At 36.8% G+C, this 17894-nt stretch overlaps 1 protein-coding gene across 17 annotated transcripts in view; it reads left to right on the top strand.

Annotated features, from left to right (window-relative positions):
• magi2a (membrane associated guanylate kinase, WW and PDZ domain containing 2a) overlaps positions 1–16688 on the top strand; it is a 297727-nt gene extending 281039 nt beyond the window's left edge. For 7 of the 17 annotated variants that reach the window (XM_055189597.2, XM_055189600.2, XM_055189599.2 and 4 more), the window contains 4 exons: positions 2202–2430; positions 3049–3192; positions 8804–8942; positions 15185–16688. In XM_055189597.2, the coding sequence (XP_055045572.2) occupies positions 2202–2430; positions 3049–3192; positions 8804–8942; positions 15185–15894 (1222 nt within the window). In that variant the 3' untranslated portion in view covers positions 15895–16688. Of the gene's footprint in view, positions 1–2201; positions 2431–3048; positions 3193–8803; positions 8943–9430; positions 9542–15184 lie in introns of all 17 variants that reach the window. The other 10 variants (XM_055189608.2, XM_055189606.2, XM_073867310.1 and 7 more) reach the window with 4 other exon arrangements.
• Positions 16689–17894: the final 1206 nt, after the last annotated feature.

Genomic DNA, 17894 nt, shown 5'->3' with positions numbered 1-17894 from the left:
CTTAAGCTCATTTGCTTTGTATATGAATTATAGTGATGCTAAGGTTTAGGGATTAAACAAACCTAACTTGACAAACACGTCCCTACCACAATAGAATCTGGACCTTCATTTGATTGATCCGCCCCACACATAGGCAATCCAGGCAATGATGTCAGATTTTCTTACTCCTTACTGATGATTGCCTACAAGTGTGTTTTGGTAGTCGGCCTGACTCCCTTTTTTAAAGGTGCAGTGTGTAATTTTTAGAAGGATCTCTCGACAGAAATGTAAAATAATATACAAAACTATATGATCAGGGATGTATAAAGAGCTTTTATTGTAAACCGTTATGTTTTTATTACCTTAGAAAGAGACGTTTTTATCTACATACACCGAGGGTCCTCTTACATGGGGGTCGCCATTTTGTGCCGCCATGTTTCTACAGAAGCTCTTAACGGACAAACCTTTTTACTAAGTTGTCTTCAACGATGACATGTTTGTCCGGTGGCGGCTAACGTAGCTTCTCTATGCGTTTCAAAACCGAGGGGTGAACAGTGGACTAAGCTGTTGGTTGCAATGCGCAACCTCACCACTAGATGCCATTAAAATGTACACACAATGCACCTTTAAAGTGTTTTTCAAAAATCACACACCTCGCCTTTAAATGTTCTAATATAACTAAGGCCTAGTCCTGGGTTAATCTAAACAAAAGCTCTTGCTTTTTGGGTAAAGCTATATCCAAACCACTAATTGTCAGTTTACGATGAAAATGACTTGATAATATGCCATATTAGCATAAACCAAGAGAAAAACTTTGCTAAAGTTCACTGTAATCTGAACCTTCCTATCTCACAGACCTTCACCCTCACTATTAAGTTGTTGCGTAAAATCACTTATCTCTTACAGAACTGAATAATTTACCTGCCTGGCTCTTTAAAACCGTTTTTAATCATTCATATAGCCTGCGGGGGCCAATGATTTCGCATGGTGCTTTCTTGTGCTCGCTCAAGTTTCAATATACACCCTAGAGCTCCTCAGGCTTTGCCATTTCCAACCGAGCATTATCCTGCATTAAACTTTAAAATTCATTAGAGCATTGGTTCCATCAGTGGCAGGATATTTTTGATAGCATCCACTGGAAAACAGACATAAACAGGAAAAAAATTAAGAGTTTGTACATTTTACCTCCACATTTTAACATATTTATTTGTTGCTTGCTACAAAATGTTAGCAGCTTTAGTCGATATAATTGTTGCAGGAAAAGTTTGCAAAATCAAAGTTTAAAACAGATTTGAAATGTATAGTTAAAGGTGTAAGGGGCGGTTCGCATTTTGCATCTAAAAGCGCACAGAAAACGCAACCATCAGTTGGTTCTTGTCACATGACCTGCGGTGCACTTGCGGCATTCTGAAAAGTTGAAATGTTTTTAACTCGATGTGGACACACCTGGAAAAAGCAAGCGCGTCGCACCGCGTGCGCGTTACGTCCGTGTCGCTTCCATAATGAGCGCGCATACTGCGCGCCTACATTTGAAATAACAAACTTGAGTGCGCAAAAGACGCGAAATGTGAATCGCTCCTAATGCAGGTTTTTAGCGGCATCAAGCAGCGAGATTGCGAATTGCAACCAACCTCAATTTCAAAACGCGTGGGAGACCCGTGGTGTATGTGGATAAAAACGGCTCATTCTAAGGGTAATAAAAACAATTCTGTTCATTATGTAAGGTCTTTATACACCACTGATAATATAGTTATGTATATGATATTGCATTTCTGGTAAGAGATCCTTCAAAATGTTCACGTTGCACCTTTAAGATGTCATTTGCTTGCCCTTTTGTTACTACATTGTCTCAGATGATGACATGTTTATTCTGTGGCAGCTATCGTATCTTTTCTTCATCCATTTCAAAAGGGGGGGTGAGCTGTGAACTGAGCCGCTGATTGCAATTCACAATCTCACCCCTAGATGCCGCTAAAAATCTACGCAGTGGATCTGTATTAAAATGTTAAAGAATGTTCACACCATCCTGATAAAATCAAATGCAAAAATTGACATTATTGTTCACTGATGATCATTACCCTCATCATAATTTTCCAGACTCGTGTATGGGTTTCAAGACGCATTGAGTCGTATAAAACAAAACGTTGTTGGTTGTCACCAATTATATTTCTTCTGTGACTTTGCCTGACATCATTGGTTCTGTGATTCGATTGGTTGTTCAGCTACAGGTCGGAGGTTAAAGCAAGACAGGATGTAAAACCCGACATTCGTCAGACGTTTACCGATTACCGTCAACCTCCAGTGGACTACCGGCACCCACCAGTAGCAGACTACAGACAGCCCCCAACGCTTGACTACAGACATCCTCCATTGCTTGACTACAGACAGCTGTCCACTGACCCACGTACCTTTCCTTTACCTGACTACAGGATGCATCAGGTAACACTTATGGTGATCCACTCTCCACATAAGTTTATCAATACGTATGCCATCTGTTATTCTGATATTAATAATACAATGTTGGTTTTATTATTTATTATAAAACGGTTAGTTCCAATTCTTGATTCTGATTGGTCAATAGGTGTGCTTTATTCACGATAAAACACGGCTATGACCGCTTCACTCAACGGTTCTATTTATCCCTGCGCCCTTAGCAACCACACGTATCAGTTTTAGAACATTTTGTTATTTTTATTTGAGCTTTCATGCATATTATACATTGTAAAGTTGTTGTTCACAGTCATGGCCTATCTAGCGGAAGGAATGCTTTCATAGATTTAACCTTAATGAAAGTTGCACTAATAATTTTTTTTCTTTAATATTGTGTGGTAACCGTTTTATAAAAGCAGTAAGGTACTCAAGGCAAGTGCTGTATAGTGAATAAGTAACGGCTAAAGGGGTTGCAGGCACGGCGCTAAACAATGCCCTTCAGCCGTTACTTATTCACGATACAGCACAGCCTCTCGTACCTTATTGTTTACCGATAAAAGTACTATTTATTTGTGCACAAGTATGTCATACATGTCATACATGTGTATAGTAAGTCTTTTAATTCCTTTGTGTTTGTAGGATTTTGATTTCTTTACGGTTGAGTTGGAAAAAGGCATGAAAGGGTTTGGTTTCAGTATCCGTGGAGGCCGTGAGTATAAGATGGACCTGTTTGTTCTACGATTGGCCGAAGATGGACCAGCCATACGCAATGGAAGGATGAGGGTGAGCTGAAATCACTTCCTGTACTAAAATGTTATCCTATGTTTGGACTAGTATAAGACCACACTGCAAAAAAAAAGATTTGTTTCAACTTAAAAGGTGTTTGTGCTGCCGTAAAATGTTTGTCTAAGTCGCGTTACGGCTGCGCTGCGGTTTTGTTCCGTTTTTCATGCGGTGCCAACTCACACCAGGAGCATTTCAGGAGGGAAGCGACAGGATTCGCGAGACCATGTGATTTGTCTGTCAGACGTTGTTTTCTTGATTTTCTGAGTTCTAACATGGATAATTCTGTTTATTGTTTAGTTTTTTGCTATGTCCTATTTTAATACACTTAAAAGTTCAGTTATGAAGGCCAAAGCTAAAATATTTGTGGCTGTGCATTCATCTAAAATACATCCTCAGTAATGTATATAATTATGTATACAGTACCTGTGAGCAAGATGATGTTAAATATGTGGATGTTAATTTTGAAATTGCCAGAATTTTTTACTTTCATATAGTGCGGCTTTGACGTAGCACGCAGCAAAAATAGACTAGGTGCATATATTTAGCAAAGCAGGGCAGAGATCTGCTTCTGGGATGCCTTTGAAACACGCCGCAGGGTGTCTGGGTAGGGTTGCACCAGTCGTTCGTAAACTGGGACGTAAAGTCCAAACTAGAGACTTAGTAACTACTAGCTAGTTTATAACTAACTCTGTACTTTATTCGGTGCACCATTTGTTCTTAAGGCAAAACGTAGCTAGTAGGTCATAAGCTCTCCGTAAAGTAATGGGTTGTCACATAGAATGACGTCTATTTTTCTTAATCCAATCACAAGCCTTCTAATAGGTAAACAGGAAATAGTCTGAACAGCAAGTAATTTCAAACTCATTCTTGACTGGCCTAAACTGAAAGTTAAAAAGCAAATGTTAAATGTTAAAAAAACTCAATAATTAATGTTTCATCGATGTGATCTAATCTGGCTGACATCTTATTCCGACTGTTATTCATGAACAAAGGCTTCTGTAAATGTTTAGTTATAACGTATTGTTACGTTTAAACTAAGTTTAATGGTGCAACGCAAAAACATTTAGTAGTGCGTAAGTTGTAACCCTTTCCCAGCCATTGACCAGTTATCTCGTCAATTATGAAAAAACGCTTCCCTGCCGATGACGAGTTTTTACGAAATCTATATTTTCTCTATTATCCACTAGGTGGTGCTCTCACCCAACTTATAAAACACTAAAGCATCTATGGTTTCCAAAGCAGTAAATACTCTGTGTATGTTTTGATTATCGCTCCGAATCTGATCTCTAATTAAAGTCCTTTACAAACATGCAATTAACTAAGCTTTTTGTTCAAAATTTGGTGTTTTTAAAGAAACCTACCAATATTGGAGAGGTTATAAAAAGAGAACAAATGAAGACAGGATGAAACTTTTTTTAAGTAAAGGGTCTGTTCTTTTATTTGATATATTTTATGTTTATATATTTAAAGAAGAAACTTTTTAGAAGGCAGCCAATTTTTTTGAAAATCATAAAAAAATGCTGGCGCTGGCTGGCAACTTTTTAGAAACTTTTTAAATTTTGAATTAACTCAAAATCTAAGGCAGCACAAACACTTACTTTTTTAAGCTGAAACAACAAATCTTTTTACAGCAGTATATAAGGTACACTGTAAAAACAATCCTTGTTGCACTTAAATTTTTAAAGTTTAATCAACTTAAATTTCCAATTCATTTAAACTTTCTTGATTAGTAAGGAGTTGCTTAAGTATTTCCACTTTATTTTTTATAATTTATTTCCTCATTAGTCAATAAAGTTTAAATTCATTGTAATTTCAAGTTGATTAAACTTAAAAATGTAAGTGCAACAAGGACATTTTACAGTGTAGGAACTCAGTCCCACTACATTTACCCCAAAATATCCCATATTCAACAGAGGACTCAATATAATGTCATTTTTTACCTTCGATTTCCACTGTGATGAATAAACCAGAAATAATGTTGGTCATGATTTTTTTTATATCTTTCTCATTTCGTTTTTTGATAGGACAGCCAATAATTTCGACACAAAATTGAAATGAGCCAACGTATTAAATCATATTATTCTGTCTTATTTATCATTCTGCCTTATTTTTCTCTTTATTTCTTTCTTCTGCTATTGAGCTGTCATAACCAATATTATAACCCCTTTAGAGCAGTCTATCTTCCTAAAACTTGTCATCTATATGCGATAGTCTTCCACCTGTGGTCTCCCACACACCCGATCAGCCCTGCCTTCAAACATTGTCTCGATAAGAACGTAAGCGTGGCATGTTTTCAGTATTGGAAAATGCCTTTAGAAATGTAATGAGTTTGTGATTGAATAGACCTCTGGTATTTAAAAACTCTATTAAACAAAAAGGCATATAGCCCCCACCTGACCCTGCTTCTGTAAATCACCACAGTTACCCTTTAGACTCACAGGGTTGAACTGAAAACAAGACAGGCCTGCTGACGGTGCTTTCTGAGAGACTTTTAGCAATGCTGTCCGCCTTAGAGGTCAGATGTACTCCAGCTAAACTCTGTGAACGTTAACCAGAGACTCCTTGTGAGTAATGAGGGAGAGATGAGGGTCATTCAAACAAGATTGAATGAATGACAAAGAACCGGTAGACTTGCCACTTGGTACATCCTGCTTGGATTCCACATTAACCGGATCATTGAGAAAAATTTGCCATTTGTTACTAGAATTGACTTCCTCAATTTGTCCCCAGCAAATTAGTCCACGGACGAAAAAAAAGGATCTACGTGCCTTCATGCTAAGCTTAAAATCAGCACAAGTGTGGAAAGCTTTTCCTGTCCTGGGAAACATTGAATTTTGCAACCTCAGGCCTCATTATTTATTTGCACCCTCAGAAAAAAGGTACATGTAGGTACAAAAGTTGTCACTAGAGCGGTACTTTTTTAAAAAAGTTCACTTTTGTACCTCAACAGTGCATTTTGGTACCTCAAAGGTACACATTGATACCTTAGAGCAGTGGTTCTCAAACTTTTTCAGCATGCGGCCCCCCTTGTGTAGGGCGCATTCCTTCGCGGCCCCCCCAAAGAAAATTTATGACAAAAAACTGTTTTAAAACTCAACTTTTTTTAATTAAACAAAACATATTAAATGATACGAAGTAGTGCTGTTGATTAGTATTCTTATTTTTTTTTAGGTTTAATTGCACAGAATTCATGATAAATTAATTTATTTTATAAAATGTCATAAAACTGGGGCCCCCTGGCACCATCTCGCGGCCCCCAGTTTGAGAACCACTGCCTTAGAGGTGCATACTGGTTCCTCAAAGGTACATATCTGTATAAAATGGTACATATTAGGACCATTTTAAAGGTAATGTCCCAGTGACAACTTTTGTACCTTTTTTGAGTGTGTTAAGGGAGAACTTGAGAGCATTCACAATAATATTGATGATGATACTGTATATAAAAGGCAATTAATGATCCCTCATTATCTAAATAGTCACATACTGTAAACAGAGGGGCTTGCGAACATCAGTCTTGGGGGCCATACCTATGAGTCATTTATTCAGTGGTATTACTGCTAAAATTAATTGGTGCTAAAGCTCATTCGTGACTGCTAATGCTGATAATGGCTTAGCCAACAGCCAGTGAGTTATGGACTTTTATTGATCTTACCAAATAATTATTCTTAATAAATTGCATTCATATTCTCATATTCTGGACCGTGATTCAGATGATGTCCAAAAATAATTACTTCTATATGTGCATTTGCACATTATCTTGTTCAATTTTATATTTCAGTGGGGTTTTCGGTTAATTTGGTGTGTTTAGCTCTTAATATATGAAATAATATATATATAAAAAAAACCTGAAAAAATCATTCTACATAATGTAAAGAATACGGATGTTAACCGATCTTCGATTATTTGTCGATAAGAATTAAATCGATAAAACGTAATGATTGTCGAAAAAGCAAGCACGTGTGTGCGGTGCCTGCGCAAAGCACATACAGCCGGTGAAAAAATGAAACAAGCGCGCAGACGTTAAATGATCACAATGATGCTCGATGCCAAACACAAACCTGGACTTTTTAACATCATGCGAGATGAGACTTGCTGCTAACGCAACGAAATGACATCCGTAGTGGATCTGATAGGGTCCGATACAGAAAATGCAAATAGGTTTAGGATACTGAAAGCAAAGACCCTCTTCAGGGAAGCCTGCAAGATTAGCAACTCTGCTATACACAGGGAAGGAGACCAGAAGCCGTTTTAATGAACAGATTAAAATGAAATCTTAAATTCTGGCAAGAAATTAAAATGTAAACTGTAAATGTCGTTACACTCTGAACGCCCACAACATATATCATTGATCATCATTATTGATTTTCTGAGGTGCTACACCCTAAACACTGTTGCGGGTTTTCTAATGAAAGGTTGAAATCTTCATAATATAAGCATCTTTGCTGAAAGTTTGCTGCAGGTCTAAGTTGAGGTGACAATGGGAAATTTGCCCTTCGTGTGCTTCTTGGATATAATTACAACAAACGGTGTATCAACGACTCGGAAAGCGAGGTGAACAACTAGAAAAATATAGGTGATGATAATAAAACTTTTATTTTGTCATGGACGCACGTCTTTCACTCGACTGCGCAAAGTGCGAGGCGGAGTTATACTGTGTCTATAGTCATTATATTTCATTACGATATTAAATTGATGATTTTTATCAAAACACTAACTACATTGACTAATTTTACAATCCCACTAGCATGTTATTTAGACAAAATGAAATCTTTTAATTTGCGTGAGGAAGCTAGCATTTTACGCACACTTTTTGTCATTGGCTAGGCTATATGCCACTGCTGTAAGGGCTTATTGCACTATTACAGTTAACGATTATTCGATTGATTGATCGTTAATTTAAACGATCATCGAATATGGGAAATTGGGTAAATTGACATCCCTAGTAAAGAACATTCTATGAAAATACAACCTTGATATCTTTAATACTGACTTTTTCCATGTTCAATTGCTATAATTGGGTCCAAGGTCCTTCTATCAACCTAGTAACTTAGTTTTGGTAAACCATTTTCTTCAAACATGTGAAAAAATAGTTAATTGAAATTTGTCTCCCCTTGTGATGTCAGAAGGGGATAATACCGCCCCTTAATCTGCACTATCCAACCACAGCACTGGCATTTGGTACAGAGATCAGCTCATTTGCATTTAAAGGGACACACCCAAAAACGGCACATTTTTGCTTACACCTACAAACTGGCAATTTTAACATCTTATAATAAATTATCTATATGGTATTTTGAGGTAGATCTTCACTTACGTACTCTGGAGACACCAAAGATTTATTTTACATCTTAAAAAAGTCTTGTGAAATGTCTGCTTTAAAAATAGAAATGCTGATAATATTTTAAAACCCCAGAATTGTTGAAGAACCTGCTGTCATTATAAATATAAAAAATTGAGCATTGCAGTATCTTCATTGATTTTAAGATAATTCATGGAAATGGTTTGTAAACCTCAAGGCTTTAATAGGAATTATAGGATGATGATAAAAGGATTGTTTGATTCATTTTTTACAAAAACAAGTATTAGCTCTGTTTTGTCTCTTTTGCAGGTTGGCGATCAGATCATTGAGATAAATGGTGAGAGCACGAGGGATATGACGCATGCTCGGGCTATTGAGCTTATCAAATCGGGTGGCCGAAGAGTTCGCCTGCTGCTCAAAAGAGGAACAGGGCAGGTCCCTGAGTATGGTAGGTTTACAATCAGGTTATCAGATCAAATGGCTTATCTTTGAAAAAAAGAAATATTTGTGACCCTATCTGTCAAATCCAGAACATTAAGCAGATGGCCAAGTTTATAAGGTTTTAATTGATAAAAAATTGGATCTAGTCTGAAAATTATTTTTGGATACCTCACCAGCTTTGTAAATCCTATAAAAATCACAAACATCACATGTTCTTGTTTCAGGCCAAACTCGCAGTAAAACCATTGTATACTAATCAATAATAACATAATAATACATTGTAATACAATATAACAACACAGTATAACACAATAAAATCCTTTTACTTTCCTGCTAACAAAACCCTCTTCTTTAACATGTCTATGAAAACATCTTATTCTCTCAACAATTTATTCTCTCCCTGTCTCAATTTTCCTCACTTGAATAATATCTCAGCACTGATCTTAATACTGTCTTAGCCTATGGCTGCTGTTCTAACCCTAATGATTGGTTTAGGTTGTTACTTCGCCTCTTATAGGAATGGTACCTTCCAGTCTTTCCATGTGCATGAAAAGTGACAACCATGGCTCTCCCTATTTCTTCCTAATGGGCCATCCTAAAGACACGGTTTGTAATAAGAGTGCATGCGTTCTAACACACCACTCAGCATTCTTACTTGGAGTGTTGCGGTTTGCGTTTTTTGCTTTTTTAGTTTGTTTGTTGTTCTTAGATTATGTTTATTGAGTGCTTTTCCATAGATCGTTTTATTTGTGTGTGTTTGTTGTTTTATTTTTCAGTTTTTTTTTATTTCGTTTGAATGGATTGGCTGATTTTTTTATATCTGTGTTAGAAAATTTAAAGGAACAGTATGTAAGAAATGTATATCAATGAATCATAAAATGGCCCTGATATGTCACTAGACATTAATAAATAATGTTCATTTCAAATACTTATATCACTGACAACAGTGGTCCGGACAGGATATTGTCATTTAAAAAGTGGAGTTGCAGCCCTCAACTGATGTTTATGTTGTCACTTTGTGTATTGGCCACCAGTTGTGTGATTGCAGAACCAGTTTTAGCCACAAGTTTGTGATTGCAGTACCAGTTTTGACCACAATCCTACATACTGTTCCTTTAAAACATGTTGCCTTACTACAAAATAAGATCATATGTGATCCTGGACCACAAAACCAATCATAAATAGCACGGGTATATTTGTAGCAATAGCCAAAAATACATTGTATGGGCCAAAAATCATTAGGGTATTAGGTAAAGATTTTTTATTATTATTTTATACATTTTATACAATTAATATATATAAAAATTATTAATATGTGTTGCTAAGGACCTAATTTGGACAACTTTAAAGGTGATTTTCTCAATATTTAGATTTTTTACAAGATCAGATTTCAGATTTTCAAATTGTTGTATTTCAGCCAAATTTTGCACTGCAAAAAATTACTTTCTTATGTAGTATTTTTGTCTTGTTTTTAGTACAAACATCTAAAAATTCTTAAAATTCTTAAATCGAGATGTATTTTCTTGATGAGCAAAATGAATTATTAGATATTTGTACTAAAAACAAGACAAAATAAGTAAGAAAGTTATTTTTTGCCGTCTGTCATATCCTTACAAACCATACATTAACACATTAAAGGTACAACGACTATGAAGACTTGTTTGCTTTACTACTTTATATTTGCCTTTAACAAGTAAAATTCATTTATAGAAACACATAAATATTTTCATTAGTTCAAAAAAACCCCAACCTTATTCTCATTTTAACCTATGGAGGCCACCATTATGTTTTACATTCTGGTTAAATGGTTGTTGTGAAATATTACTACAGTTTACTATAGTACAAACTATGGTCCTCTACTATCTTCTATAGTTTTTCATGTGAGAATTTTTTATTTCCCACTCACATATTCTTACCTCTCAGATCGCCTTTATTTGATCTTCTTTTATTATCTTCTTTCATTTCATTCTTCGTTTATGTTACTCTCTCTGAAAGGGCTAAACAGAATCCTGATGCTGTATTTTTAATGAATTGCGGACCAAATACCGCCACCTGCTGTCTGTGTGCATTTATAACTCTCTTTTTTTGGTTTTTACATCTTTTTATAATCTACTGATTGAAGACTTGAAGAGTTTCGTTGCAAAACGAGATAAATCAATTTTTTTACCTTTCTTTATCAAAACATGTTTATTATTATGTTATCATGCTATTATTTTGTTTTATGGTGCTACTTAGTTGTATTTTTTAAGTTATGAAGGTTTAAATCAAAACAAATCAACTGCAGTTGAATTTAAATTAATTGGAATGCACAACCAAAAAACGAGATTTCTGAACAATTAAAAAAACGGTGGTTATCTCGTTTTGCAACGAAACTCTTCACTTGTTTATCACGTTTACCTCAATTAATGTTACCTTAATACACTGTAAAATGCAGCATTTTTTCAAATCAACATATCTGTAATTTACTTTAACTTAATAAATTAAGTTAAACAATTTCAACTTTTTTATTAGTTATGTAAATTTTAAAAAGTCAAAACTTAAAATAGTATAGATTGAATTGACTTGTTTTAACTTCATGCTGCATTTTTTACAGTGTAGAACAGGTTTTATTGCAACCATTCCACATCATGTATAGTGATGAAAAACAAATTGGCAGTCCCGATTAAAAAAAAAATTTCAAGTTCAAAATTATAATATTTGTACTGTTTTTGATATTTGTACTGTTTTATTTTTACATTCATATTGCCTATTCTACTGTTAATAAACCATAAATGTGTTTATATCCGGGATACCTTATTTATTCAGCTTTCAGATTATCTCAATTCCAGAAAATGACTCTTATGACTGTTTTTGTTGTCCAGGGTCACATATAATCTTAATCATATGATAAGATCAAGTCTTAGTTAGTATTGAGACACAGTACATTGCAGAGCTGTATTACTAAAAAAACACTAGAAAGTCACAATGTAAATAAAATGCAGCGTCAAGTTAAATTCAATTCAACTATTTCAAGTTTTGACTGTAAATAGTTGACATAACTTAACAAGTTGATAATTTTAAGTTAAAGTAGCATAAAAATATATGTTGCATTTTTTTTAACTAAGTATTACACGAAATTTTAAGCATTGCTTAAAATTTCAAGTAAAACTTACTTAAAAAAGTGGATGCAAAAATGATGCACTATATTTTTAAGTTAATCCAGCGTATTATTTTTTACAGTGTCGGTTAGCATCATAACTAAGTACCACCTTATCTTAAAATCTGTCATGGGTGATCAGATAACAGTTGAGCAGTACTAAATACAAATGTAAATGGTGTATGAAATGTTTTCACACTCGGTTATTCCAATCTTAATTTTAGATAGTTAGTAATGCATATGACATCACATTTAAAGGACCACCTTCTCACCTGACCCTGTCTGTAAAATCCATGTTAAAGTCTCATGATCCTTAATATTAGATAAGGAGCATCAAAATTTGATTTTAGTCAATGATTTCAGTATTTGACATGACTATATTAAAGATATCAAGGTATGTTCTTTACATTATGAAGATTGATTTAAGGTAGAAAAGTAGTAAATGAAGACTTTATCTGGGTTTTCACAGACAGATCTGTTATCACATTTTGCTGTAACTTCAATTGTAGCATGTTGAGGTTTCTATCACATACTTCTTATAATGTAAGTACACACTCTTAACATTCTTGGAGGGCTCTGCACTGCAAAAACTCTGAACAATTATATGCTCACAGCCGCTGGAATAAAATCTCTTGCTTTTGAATTCCACTCACATGCGGCCGTATCTTCTCGCACACGTTCAGTATCCCACTGAGATCTCTGTGGCGCCACAAAAGTCTATCTGAAATATAGCCATTATGAGATGGTTGCGACAGGCTCTACGTTTCTTACCTGTCTTTTATTTCACAATGAAAAATGCCTTATTAGTTTGAATTCATCTTTTCCTCCATATGCGGGTAATTTCTGCTCCACCTGGGTCATATAAACAAGAGAAATCTACCCCAGCAGACTAATATAAAGCTGGCACAGAGAGACAAGGACATATAATATTGTATTCTTGTTATTGATCGCTGTGCTTAAAGCTAAATGATGAAAGAGAGGCTATTTTTAGTGGCTCTTGTTAGCACATGTCAAAATGGCCGCCTAGGTGGATATGTTCTTCGTAGGCAGAAGGTGAGGAAGACTCGGTGTATTTTACTATATATGATATGACGGGTAAGATTAGAGATGTGTAATGAGAATATGAGAAAGGTTGGTGAACCTCTTTCGGTTTGCAGCAGTGCGTATCAAGAGTCTACAGAGAGGATGCGTGGAGGTGTCACTTTGATAAAAGCGTCTCGCTGTGATGTGTTTTTGCGTGTATGAGTGCGACAGGTAGAAGAAGCTAGTGAGAAAGCGTGATTATTTAACATTCAGTAGACATGTAAGTCTTACACATGTAAGTCTGTGGGCTGAACAGCTGCCTCAGTTTTCTGTCAGGACAGCATGATGTGTTGGTTTAGCATGTGAAGGGTGTCATGTAAATTTGCATGCCTTTACTAACAATACTGTGGCGATACAATGTACCATGGTACTTTCATGTATACCACGGTACTAAATAATTACCATAAACATATACCATGGTATTTACATAGTATGTAACCTACCTGTAAGAACCTACAATCTAAAAACAAATGGTGCTAAATAGCACTAAAAGTAGTTCTTGGCTCGTATTCATAGAGGAACCATATTTAGTGCTATATAGCACCTAAGAAGAACCATATAGGGGTCATATAGCACCACATATGGTTTTATATAGCACTAAAATGTTTCCTCTACGATTACGAGCCAAGAACTACTTTTAGTGCTATTTAGCAGCATTTGTTTTTAGAGATGTCCAAAAATTTAAGTAGTTGGATGAGCATGCAATTTTTGGTATTTTTTGGGTGCTGTCGATATTTTTCATTATTTATTTGCCAAAATTTGCTTTTTGTCTAGTTTTATTTTTGTGTGTATTTGTGATTTTATCTGTTTTTGTTCTACCTAACTATTTCCGTACACAGGCTCACTAGTGATATTTCTACAAAACCTGAAATACGTTGCTCCTGGTACATATCGCTGCATCTTTCGGCTGAAGTCTACTAGATGCACTGGAGATGCTTGTTTTTTGTGTGTGTGTTTATGTTTCTGTGAAAAACATCTGATGTCATTACGGTCAGGATTGATCGTGTTTAGCCGTATGTCAGAAAAAATTTTGTTTACAGGAAGCTTAGTGGTAACCAGGGTTGCCAGGTTTTCACAGTAAAACGAATTGCGAATTGCCTGAAAAAATGTTTGAAATTTTTGCGGGGCTAAATATCACATCGCGTTGTGATTGGCCGAATACGCATAAACAGAAATGTGATGCTTCTTACCATATCTGAAAGATCAGCTCCCAAAGCAATAGTGAAAGGCAGGGTTGCCAGATTCATGTATCAAACCAACCCAATAGTCATTTAAAACTAGTCCAAAAGCAGCCCAATGACTATTCACACCCCAAATACCAACAACTAATGAACAAAATCCTTCCATCTCTAACCCGCAGAAAAACATCATCCTGTAGAAACCGTTTAAAAGTAGCTCTGAACTCAGCAGAAAGGCTGCAGACTTGGCAACGCTGGTGAAAGAGACAATATCGTCTTTACTGTATCAATACGAACCCGAATTTGATTCAGAAAATGCAGATGACCAAGGTGATCGATCAACTTTGCCAGCGTGGCTTGAGCAGAACGTAACAGATTGGTAAGGTATGGATACTAAAACATAAAACCATGTCTGCACTCTTTGGATTTGAAACTTTAATATCTGCAACTTTACAGATCTTTTATATGCACAGACATCTTTTAACACTCTAAAGAGACAGGAAAACTTGAAATCGGATCATATGACTCCTTTAAAAATCCTGCATCAAAACAGAGAGAAACCAAACGCCTCTGGTGACCTTTCCATCGGAAGATGCAGCGATGTGTACCTGAGGCAACGTATTTTAGGTTGTGCATAGATGAGGTACTTGAGCCTGGGTTGCTATTTCCATTTCTGCCATGGTACTTTTGTGTGGTTCATGTTATGTATCATTGTTTATTTGTTTCGCTTTTGCGAATATTGTATTCACGCTTTATATAATATTCCTTTCAAGATTTTTATCCATGTGTGTGTGCATCTATCTGTTATATTCTAGACCTTTACCAGTGACCTTTCCCATATTTACCTTACAGATACTCCCACCCCCTGGGATGCTCGCACTACAACCTCCCCAAGTTTGTCGGAAGTAGCACCGCCCCTAGAGAGCTTATCCAATCCATCGGCTTCTTTTCATGTGAACCTGCCCACCGACCCACCTCATACATTGTCCTTGGAAACAGCGGCTCCTGACTGCTTCCAGGGTCCTAGAGGATCAGAAAGTAGGGCTCTGGAACAGTCCAGCGTTGGGAAGCGTTCAGCCCTGGCAGGTGGAGTTGGGGGTGGGGATGGGACCAAGCACAGGGAAGGTAGCAGGACGAACCGGCGCTCCAGCAGAGGGAAGGTTCAGCAACAGCACCCCGAAGAACTTCCGGGAGAACCCTATGAACCCAAACCCCACAAAAGCAGCCGGGCGAAGTCTAAGGAGCGCAGGAGGGAACGGAGCAATACGCCCTCACGGAAACGAGACTCGCCCAAAACTTGCCTGACTGACAGTAAGGTCAACGGGGGAAATGGATGCTTAGATGGTAGTAGCAACCAGCAAGGGTCTCCGGTGCCACTCAAAGCCCTACCAAAGGAACCAGAGAAGGGACAAGCGGAGAGTCGTCCCAGCCACAACTCCAAGAACAGCAGCAGCAGTGCATCGGGCAGGAAGGCCACAGTATCCCCAGGGCCTTGGAAGATCCCAGGTTCAGACAAGCTACCCAGCACCTTGCGCTCAGCCACGTCCACCATCAGCAGATAACATCTCACCCTAATCCAATTTCGACCTCGGTCTTGACCTCCATCGGCCTTCTCTTGGACCAATTTTGGCCACAGTTCACATTGTTTAGTGACCGGCTAGGCTCAAGTTTGCTTTACTCTGTATAGCCTATTTTTTAACCTGGTACCAACCTCGCTCACAACGCTCCCTAAGGACCTTTCCATGCATTTCTAGACAAAGCATTTTTTATTTATATTTTATTCTAAATTATTTTAAGCGATATGACACCCACCACCTTAAGAACTGGAAGCATTCACTTCACAAATGGAACCATGGAAAGATAAGTGATGCATGTAGCGTGCAAATAAAACCCTAAACTGGTTTAAACCGTTGGGAAAGCACTTAAACTTTCAGACTTACATGCATAAAGAACCACTTACTGACTCAAAACCACCACTGGTGGTCACAGCAATTTTTATACACTTTGAATAAAAAAGAAGAATATTGAAGGACATACAGGTTGTGTGTAACGAAAATGATCAAAAAAATATTATATGTGAGGACACTTGAACTCTGCCTTAAATAAAGACTCTACTGACCTACAGATGTCCGCAATGAAGGGTCAGTAAAGTGAATATAGAAATAGATATATTATATGATGACTACATAAATGTGAGACTTATTGTAAATACAGTCTTTATAAACCCATGCAAGTCCATCCTGGTGTATTGACATCATACATGCATTCAAAGTTAGAAAAGTATAAAGAAGTCGTCATTTCCCATTCCACTTAAAGTGTATTTTCACTGGAAGCGAATTGAATGCTGTTTATCAAGTGTCTGTATTGGTTCTTAATAGTAGCATTATTCAGCAGGAACAGGAGGGGATCAATTTAATTTCACTGTCTGCACTCCATTGGTTGTTCAACTCAACACCAGTGGTGTTCATCTCATCTCGCCTCAGATCACCAATGCCCCGTTCACATTATAAGCGACACACAATGACAATGTGACACGTTCCCATTCATTTTAATGCAGAGCTGGCGATTTCTGGTGGCAGAAGAGACAGTGACCATTGGCAACCAGATGGGCGATGCAACAAAGTTGAAAAACGTTCAACTTTATGCAAATGGTGAGGGACTTTCGGAGGGGACCACCAATGGGAATGAAGCGTAGAGTTCACGTCATCCATTTTTCGTCATTTACTGCAGTGGATGGTTACTCATTTGTTTATAATTGTTCCTAGGGCAGCAAGAATTAGGAATGCGAAAGTGTGAAAGTCTCTTAAAAGAATAGTTTACCCCAAAATTATAATAAAGTCATATTTTACTCACCCCTCAAGCCATCCTAATGCTGCGTTCAGACCAGCCGCGGTAGAGGCGTCAAGCGCGAGTGATTTTAATGTTAAGTCGATGTGAAGACATGTTGATGCACATCTGGAGGTCTCGTGGCGCAAAAGAGGTGTTTAGCGCGGCGCGGTACACGCAATCTGCCTCATTTGCACGTCTAGTTCACGTGAATGGTGCGAATTGAGCATTGCCGCTTGAAACGCGCTGCGTTAACCAATAAGGAGCTTGCTCTAGTAGTTACGTGATTACAGAAAGCGAGTCACAGAAACCCCTCTGACGCAAATTTCCGTATGAATGTCTCGATGACTAGAATTTTACGTGCAAATGAAGCGAGTAAACTCAAAATGTTCAAGCGGCAAACTAGATGCAGTAGACGCCAATTTGACGTCTCAAACACGGCTGGTGTGAACCCACGGTAAGTGTATATGACTTCAGCCAAACACAGAATTATATTAAAGAGCATCTATTGTCCGATTCACGATTTTACAATTCCTTTGGTGTGTAAGTGTGTATTAGTATACTAAAAAAAATATTCATTGAATTTAATCAATTTTTAAGGTAAGTGGTTGCAATCAATTTATTTAAGCTACATTTAAACAAAAAAGATTAGTAATGTAAAATAAAATATAAAACTTTTGTTTAAATGTAGCTTAAATGGGTTGATTGCAACCACTTACCTTAAGAAGGTTGATTA

This window comes from Misgurnus anguillicaudatus, chromosome 1, assembly GCF_027580225.2.
Source record: "Misgurnus anguillicaudatus chromosome 1, ASM2758022v2, whole genome shotgun sequence".
Classification (NCBI taxonomy): domain Eukaryota; kingdom Metazoa; phylum Chordata; class Actinopteri; order Cypriniformes; family Cobitidae; genus Misgurnus; species Misgurnus anguillicaudatus.
Note: the sequence above shows the minus strand (reverse complement) of the source record. Positions and strands in the feature narration are given on the sequence as shown.